At 40.8% G+C, this 9,354-nt stretch overlaps 1 protein-coding gene across 1 annotated transcript; it reads right to left on the bottom strand.

Moving 5' to 3' along the window:
• Window positions 1-7,223: 7,223 nt before the first annotated feature.
• On the bottom strand, window positions 7,224-7,697 carry LOC120081090. Its single transcript, XM_039035768.1, has one exon. It carries the CDS (start codon window positions 7,695-7,697, stop codon window positions 7,224-7,226), a length of 474 nt encoding a protein of 157 aa, XP_038891696.1.
• Between the last annotated feature and the right edge of the window lie 1,657 nt (window positions 7,698-9,354).

Here is a 9,354-nt window from a genome sequence, read left to right as displayed (position 1 = left end):
TTTTATTTGTACAGCAAATCTAGAATCGAATTTATATGTGCTAAGGTCGTTAGCCATTAATTCCCCCCATAATACTGAATTACTCAGAACTACCGTAACTTAATCAAAACGTCGACGAATTTGTCCAAAAGAAAATGTCCAACTTTGGCATCTTCTTTTTGGGCACATCAATCTCAATAGGATTGAGAGATTGGTGAAGAATGGACTTCTAAGTGAGTTAGATGAAAATTCTTTACCAATGTGTGAATCTTGCATTGAGAGTAAGATGACTAAATGACCTTTTACTGGAAAAAGTTATAGAGCCAAGGAGCCTCTTGAGTTAGTACATTCTGACCTTTGTGGTCCTATGAATGTGCGAGCTCGAGGTGGTTATGAGTATTTTATCAGTTTCATTGATGATTACTCAAGGTATGGGTATGTTTATCTTATGCAACAGAAGTCTGAATCTTTTGAAAAGTTCAAAGAGTTCAAGGTTGAAGTTGAAAACGCATTAGATAGACGGATTAAAACACTTCGATCGGATCGAGGTAGAGAGTTTTTGAACTCGGTATTCCATGACTATTTGATAGAACATGGAATTGTTTCCCAACTCTTAGCGCCGGGTACATCTCAGCAGAATGGTGTAGCGGAGAGTAGAAATAGGACCTTGTTAGACATGATTCGCTCGATTTTGAGTTATGCTTCCTTACCGGACTCGTTTTGGGATTTTACAGTGGAGACTACGGTATATATACTTAACTGTGTTCCCTTCAAGAGTGTTGCAAGAACACCTCTGGAGTTGTGGAACTGTCACTCTCGTAATTGGGGTTGCTTTGCACATGTGCTTGAGGCTAATCCCAAGAAGTTGGAACCACGATCGAGGTTATGCCTCTTTATAGGTGATGTGTTGTAATTGTGATGAAATAATGGTGTATAATTGCGATGATGCTCTATGCATTGCACATACAAGTTTTCCTAGTAAAACCCAAGTATAAATCTTACTAGGTTGCCTGGTGAGTCCATGGTTGAACACAGGGACTACTGAGTTACTATGTGGTGATAAATTTTGATTCCTTTGCGGTGGCAAAACAAATAAGTTGGTTGGTGTGTTGTTAAGTATAAATTCTATGCGACGAATTTGAGTAACGAGTTGATGAAATCGAGAATACAATGAGTTATGCGGTGAACGGGTTGAGAAGGGATTTAGCTAACACTTCCTAAGATTGCGTTCAAGTTATACGATCATACTACACTCACACAACAACATGTCATCTCTCAATGCAAATGCCATAGTTCCTATTTCTAGGACGCATGCGATGTATACAATAATGTCGATAGGACTTATGTTTAAGCTTCTATTCTTGTCTATGCAATGATGAATGATACACACATACACAAGATGACCGCATACTATCATATCCTATTTCTAGGGTGCATGCGATGCATAATAGCAAACATAACTTATGTCTAAGTTTTTATCTCTTGCTTATGTGGTTCTAATTTGACTCTCTCAAGCTTAGATTCTAACCTGACTCTCTCAATTCTAGGTTCTTTCTTTAGACTACTCTCTCAAGTATCTTTAAAGGGTGACTGACGCATACATAAGACAAGATGATCGCATAAAGTGAAAAATCTTAGGTCATGTTATGTAAGTGCTCCTCACCCATTCGAAAATTTAGCTACTTATGCGAAATATGGAGAGATTGAACAGATGTTGAGATGAGAATTCCATTTTATAAATAAAGTTAGAATACAAAACACAATGGAAAGTAGGGATAAGAAGCCCTGTAGCAATGTCTTGCTTCCTGAGGCTTTTACACTATCTTTTTGCTCTACTCTGTCCAGAAGAATATCCTTCCTTCGCAAGTGTCAGCCCTCTCTCTTTTTACAGCGCTTCTCGACAGTCTTTCGAGCTAACCAGGAATGATCTCTCGACGTCTTCTCCTCTTTGCTTACCTCCACCTTCTAAGTATATGGACAACTACATATTAACAGCTATCTATTTGTATATGATCTATCTTCTATATGTATGGCGAACTGTATCGAACTCGAACCCCTTTAACGATGATGGCCTTCGATATTTATAGAGCTCAAGGTGAAGAACTTTTCTCTAATGATTGCAATGATGGGAGGTCATTAAATCTTCTGTCTGATGCGCCGATTAATGGTCACCGAAAAGTTGAATGTACTTACTATAGTGTGTCATTAACGGCTTGTCAACTTAATTCGGATTCTACCGTCATCAGCTTTCTGTCCCATCATGATTTATTAAACTTTCACCTAGATGCGTGGTCTTTATGCGGCGACCTTCTTGACCAAATTCTGGCAGGCGCATACGATCGCATGGCTTTGCGGTCGCAATCTTTTAATGCGCGCGATCGCCGAATTCCTTGGATTGCAATTTGCTTTGTGCCAACACATTTTTCCTACACAAAATAAGTAAATTAGCTGCTTTTATGCGATGGGCGCATGCGATCGCAATATTCTTAGTTTAATGCTTTTGGACATGATTTTGTATATTTTTATCGTCACATACCCACATTGTTTTACATTTTTGCGCTGTAATAACGTGCATTTCTGCCCATTATCACACCCCCAAATTTAAAATAATGCTTGTCCTCAAGCATAAACTAAAGATTTTCTTTAGTGAGTCAGTCGCCTTTTCCTTTCCTAGATTTCTCTAGATGCCTTATTCAAATTTTATGAACCAAAATCTTCTTAATTTCTATCGTAGTTCCTTCTTAAAATATTTATAGAACTTAGGGACCGCAAGTTTAACCTTAAAAAAGACTTTACTTGTTTCTAGGACATCGCATGATTTATTTCAAAACTTTTCCAACCAAGGTGTTTCTAAATGATTTTTTTATCCTTGCGTGGTTTAGGTATTCTTTTTTTTTTTTTTTTTTTTTTGTGACCTTGCGCTGATACAAGTGCCTAATATACGTTTTTGCTTTCCCCAAAGAGAGACATGTGAAAATACAACTACGAGCAGTGTGCTCTTTCTCAGTCTAAACTCATGCCCATTTGGTAGCGAAGTTATGATCACTTAATTTATGCATTGATCACGATTCCTACCTTCGTTTTAGCTTGCCCCCACCGGTGTCATGCGGACATCCAATTATGAGTAAGATCCAATCTCAACGTTATGATTTTTTTTGAAATGTCTAAAAGTAGTAAGGTTGAAAATAAATGCTGGCACCCCCAAATTTAAATGCAGCAATGTCCTCATTGCTGATAGACGGAAATAATTTATGCGATGCTCTTAAGAAGTTTCGTAAAAATCATTTTGAAAGAAAGCTGGTGGACCACTAATTTCTAGAAATATTTCATGAATTGATCGTCTTTAAATTAAGTTGATTCTAGTACATGCGATGAAAAATAAAGGCATGCGTTTCATCATTGAAATCATAATGGGTACGGAAGAAAATGCGGTGACTAACTAAAGTAATCAGTCATTCAATAATTGCGCCAACTAAAGAGGATGCGATGATAAATTATCAATGTTAAGAATGAGATGTGCGAGTGCAAAATTTGGAATAGAAAAGTCAAAGAAAGATACAACCCCCAAATTTTCTCTATTGCCTGCATCATCTGTGATCGCATCCTTCTTTGCGGCGAGTTGATTCTTCGATTGCGATAGGCTGAACAAACTGATCGCGTAGCTCCTCCGCAATCGTTTACCACGATCATTGCTAAAAAATCAAGAGGGCAGAAAATATGATTTTTTTTTTTTAATGTTGAGAATAGAGGTGTTTGAAAAAAAGTAGAGTAAGTTCATGAAATAAAGATATAAAAAGAATACTTCAAGAGTTACGTCCCTGATGAGTTTGCATCGCATCCTATCATAGGGACTGCTCATTTCTTCTTTAGTCAGGAGTTCCTCAGGGCCACAAAGGTTTTCTCGCGATGCAAGTCACCTCTGTGATACATCTTGACTCTTTGCCCGTTGACCTTGAATGCGTTGGTCCCTTCTTCATTGGTTAACTCGATCGCACCATGCGGGAATACCTCTCTGATTATAAATGGTTCAGACCAACGTGACTTTAATTTTCCGGGAAAAAGTTGTAGCCGAGAATTATATAACAAGAATTTTTACCCAACCTGGAGATTCTTCTCGCATAGTCATTTTTTATGCCAACGTTTTGCGCGCTTCTTATAGATCTTTGCATTTTCATATACTTGAAGTCTTCATTCGTCTAGCTCGATCAACTGAAGTTTTCTTGCCTCCCCTACAGTCTTCAAATCAAAATTGAGCTTCTTCACTACCCACAGTGCTTTGTTCTCCAATTCAAGCGGTAAGTGGCATGCCTTTCCAAACACCAACGCATATGGGGACATGCCTATAGGTGTTTTATAGGCGGTCCTATATGCCCACAAGGCATCGTCCAACTTCATGGCTCAATCTTTGCATGAAGAATTCACCACCTTCTCTAGGATCAATTGGATTTCCCTATTGGACACCTCGGCTTGGCCGTTTTCCTGTGGATGGTATGCGGTGGTGACCTTATGGTGGATATTATACTTGAGCAGTAATTTATTGATGACGCTATTAACAAAGTAGGAGCCTTCTCACTTATTATGGCACGTGGGGTGCCAAAACGGGTGAAGATATTTTTCCGCAAGAATTTGGAGACTATCGTTGCATCGCTTGCGACGCACGATATCGCTTCAACCCATTTGGAAACATAATCGACGACCAACAGAATGTATTTGTGACCATTTGATGGTGGAAATGATCCCATAAAGTCTATGCCCCATACGTCGAATAGCTCCAATTCTAAGATAAAATTCATTAGCATCGCATTCTTCCATGAAATGTTTCCCGTGTGTTGGCACCTACCATATTTCATTGAATAGTCTCTCGCGTCCTTGAATAAAGTTAGCCAAAAATATCCACTTTGTAACACCTTTGCTGCTGTGCGTTGACCTCCAAAATGTCCACCATACGGTGAATCATGCCATTGGGATAGTATGTGCTAGTGAGCAGTCTCTGGTATACATAGACGCAAGATCTGGTCTAACCCCCTCTTGTAAAGATTTGGCTCGTCTCAATAATAGGATTTACATTCCTGTATAAGCCCCCTCTTTTGGTGGGCCGTGTAATTCTCCGGAAATTGTTCATAGACCAGATAATTGACCACATCTGCGTACCATGGTAATTCTTCAATTTTGAACAGCTGCTCATCTGGGAAGGTTGCGTTCACCTCCGACTGGTTGTGGTCAACTTCTGGATTTTCTAATCTCGATAGGTGGTCCGTAACCTAGTTCTCTGTCCCCTTGCGATCAATGATTTCCATATTGAATTCTTGAAGGAGAAGAGTCCATCGAATCAACCTCGACTTTGCATCTTTCTTGGTCATTAAATATTTGATTGCCAAGTGGTCGGTGTGAACGATCACTTTGGATCCCAGCAAGTAAGCTCTAAATTTCTCCAGCACAAATATCACCGCAAGAAGTTCATTTTCAGTGGTAGTGTAATTCGTTTGGGCAAGGTTCAAGGTTCTACTTGCATATGCGATGGGGTGTAACATTGTTTTCTTCTTCTGCACTAGCACTGCCCCTATCGCATAATCACTAGCATCGCACATTAGCTCAAATGGCTGTGTCTAGTCCGGTGTGATCAATACAGGTGCGGTTATTAATGCATTCTTCAGTATCTTGAATGCGTTGAGGCACTGTGCATTGAAGTCAAACGTTCTATCGGCCTCCAACAACACACTCAATGGTCGAGCAATCTTCGAAAAGTCCTTCACAAAATGACGATAAAATCCTGCATGTCCCAGGAAACTCCTGACAGCCTTCACATTTGCTGGAGGTGGGAATTTTTCAATGGCCTCAATCTTCACCTTATCCACCTCCAGCCCATCCTTGGAAACTTTGTGCCCGAGCACAATACATTCATTCACTATGAAGTGGCACTTCTCCTAGTTCAGCACAAGATTTGTCTCTTCACATCCCTTCAATATCTTCTTCAAGTTGTTCAAACAGACTTCATATGTGTGCCCGTAAATCGAGAAGTTGTCCGTAAAAATTTCCACCGAATGTTCAAGATACTCAGAAAAGATGGCTATTATACACCTCTAAAACATGCTCGGCGCATTGCATAATCTGAAGGCATGCAGCAAAAAGCAAACGTTCTGTAGGGGCAGGTGAATGTGGTTTTCTCTTGGTCTTCAGAAGCAATCATTATTTGGTTGTAGCCCACATATCCATCCAGAAAACAGAGGTAATCATTTCCTGCTAGGCGGTCCAGCATCTGGTCAATAAAAGGCAAGGGGAAATGATCCTTCTTCGTCATCGCATTGAGTTTGCAGTAATCCATGCAGATCTGCCAGCTAGTGAAGGTTCTCATTGGTATTATTTCATTATTTGCATTTGAAACTACCATCATTCCTCCCTTCTTAGGCACACATTGCACGGGGCTGACCCATGTGCTGTCGACAATTGGATAAATAATGCCTACGTCCAACCATTTGATTATCTCCTTTTTCACGACCTCCTTCATCGTAAGGTTCAGTCTACGTTGAGGTTCGATAGACCCCTTTTGGTTTCCTTCAAGATGTATCATGTGCATGCAATATGTGGGACTAATTCCTCTTATGTTTGCTAGCATCCATCCTATTGTTTTTATGTACTTCTTCAGGATGCTAAGCAGTGCATTCTCTTGTTCTTCTTGTAGCGCAGAGGAAATTATCACTGGGAGAGTTTCATTTTGCCCCAAGAAAACATACTTCAGGTGGCTTGGCAAGTTTTTTAATTCCACGGTAGGTGGTTGTTCCAAGGATAGATGGTTTTTGTGCTTTACTCTCTTCATTCAACGTCAAATTTTCTTCTTTGTTTGTCGTTTCCATGATCGCATTGCAGGTTTCTACAGATGCGGTCGCATCCTCTCTTTCATCTTCATCTTCGAACTCTTTTTCTTCATTACAACTGGGTTCATTGTCGGAATCGGTTAGGTCTTCTTCTTCCAGATACTTCATGGCTTTAATAATGTCAAACCTGAGCTTCTTTCCATTCACACTCAGTGTGATCTCTCCCTTGTACACATCAATTTGAGCGAGACCAGTGGATAAAAATGGTCGTCCCAATATAATGGATACATCCTTGTCCACTTCGTAATCGAGAATGATGAAGTCTGTCGGTAGAATAAATTTGTCAATTGAGACTAGGACATCCTTCACCTTCTCCTCTTGATGAACTAGGGACCTGTCTGCCAGCTGGAGATTCACCGTTGTGGGCGCCAACTACCCCATGTTTAATTGTATGAAAATTGACAGGGGTATTAAATTGATACTGGCCTCAAGATCGCAAAGCGCTTGACCTATATATATCCCGCCAATTAAGCAGGGTATCATGAAACTTCCGGGGTCGCGCATCTTCGGTAGGATAATGGTGTTTGACTTTTGCGTTAACGCCATCGTTGCGAGCTTCCCTGTGCTCCGTTTCTTTGTCACCATGTCCTTCAAAAACTTAGCATACTTTGGCATTTGTTCAATCGCTTTAGTGAAAGGGATGTTGATATGTAATTGTTTTAACATGTTAATGAAGCGATGGTACTGCACTTCATCATTTTTCTTCTTCTTAAGTCTCTGAGGGAATGGTGGCAGCTGCACCTTCACGGTTCCTTGTTCCATAGGCTTAGAAGTGGACGCAACTTCTGGTTCCATTGTCACATTTTCTTCTGGTTCATCCTGTGTCAATCGGGTCTTGGATTCCATCGCAACTAGAGTAGTCTTCCTTGGCTCCGTCCTCTCTTCCACTATTCTCTTCCCTCTTCGCAAAGTCACAACTTGACATTGCCCCTTTCCTATATTCCCCGGGTTGCGAGGGAGCTCAGTTGAACTCGGTAACGCCCCTTGCGGTCTACTTTTAAGCTCGCCTGCAATCTGTCCTATAATTTCGAGATTGCGAATTGAAGTCGCTTGATTCTGGAGCACCGTTTCATTTTTCTCAATATAATGCTTTAATGGGCTCTCCAGGGAAGAAGATAGTGGCGCTTACGAGCTGCTAGCTTGATTTTCGGATTGACCGTTTGTTCGTGGGAAAAATCCTTGTGGCCCTTCTTTTTGCGCCATGGGTTGATAACTTGATTGTTGATTTTTCCACGTGAAGTTGAGGTGGTTTTTCCACCCGAGGTTGTAATTTTTGGAGAAAGGATTGTTCTTTAAGAAGCATATAGATTGCAGATTCCTCGGACATTCTTCCATCGAATGCAAATCACGACAAGTAGCACAACACGTGTTTGTCTGCTCGATTACGTTGACCTGCCCTCTTTGCGATCCCGGGCTATTGATTGCGATGCCCTGTATTAGATTCATCTTCGCATTCATTTGACTTTGTAGGGATGCGATGACCCAATTGTTTATGTCACCTTTTCGAATTTTAAGTCTTTGATCGCTCCCTCTAATCCTCATGGTTCTTCGAAATGTGATCAACGATATTTTTAGCTTCATCATACGTTTTGTTAAGCAGACCACCAGCTGCTGCCACATTGACAGCCGTCTGTGATGCAGGGTTCAAACCGTGATAAAATATTTCCATTTGGAGACAGTCGGGTAAGCCATTGTGCGGACAATCTCGAACCAGTCTCTTAAACCTTGTCCAGGCATCGCTGAGCGGTTCGTCAATATCCTGTTCAAAATTTGTAATAAACCTCCTCCTTCTTGCATTCTCTTTCTAGGGGAGGTATTTTTTCATGATTTTTTCCACTACTTGTTCCCAAGACGTTATCTCTCCTGATTCGAGAGAATAGGCCCATTTCCTTGCTTGGTCGTATAGCGAGAATGGGAACAACGTTAGTCGAACTTCTTCAGCTGAGATGTTTAGGAACATAAAAGTATTGCAGATTTCAAAAAAACTCCAGAGATGGGCGTGCGGAACCTCGCCACGCCTTCCACCAAACTATCCGACCGTCTAAATCGTCTACATCTGAATTAAGCATGTATGTGGTGACATAAAATTCCTGGTTATATGTATGTGACTCAAGTATGTATGTGGTGACATACAAGTAGATCATGTCTTGAGTGATAACCAAAATGGTCTGTAGTATATGGATATAGGAGGGAAACCTTATCCTGATAATGCTACGGATGCGGCCCGCTTTGTGGAATGGTCACAAGTGCTGTGTCTTGTCACAGATGATCTGATCCTGATCATTCGTGTTGGGGACATGCAAGCGGGGGCATCCTATACAAAGAGTTTATATAAGACCTGACGATGAAGTGTTAACGCCTTGTTATATAACACCGTTCATGATAGAAACTTCACTTCATTAGGATGACCATAGGTAACATGACCTCAATCTTGAGTGAGTTGAGAACTCCTGTCATTAAGGGTGGTCCTTTGATTTGTGTGAGTGCGAGTGGCCAGGTCGCC

The sequence above is a fragment of the Benincasa hispida genome, chromosome 7 (assembly GCF_009727055.1).
Source record: "Benincasa hispida cultivar B227 chromosome 7, ASM972705v1, whole genome shotgun sequence".
Classification (NCBI taxonomy): domain Eukaryota; kingdom Viridiplantae; phylum Streptophyta; class Magnoliopsida; order Cucurbitales; family Cucurbitaceae; genus Benincasa; species Benincasa hispida.
This window is presented reverse-complemented; position numbering and strand designations above follow the sequence as displayed.

Bases quoted from the DNA above. Each gene is read 5' to 3' on its own strand.
- LOC120081090 (XM_039035768.1), bottom strand. From the start codon at position 7,697: ATGGAATCCAAGACCCGATTGACACAGGATGAACCAGAAGAAAATGTG.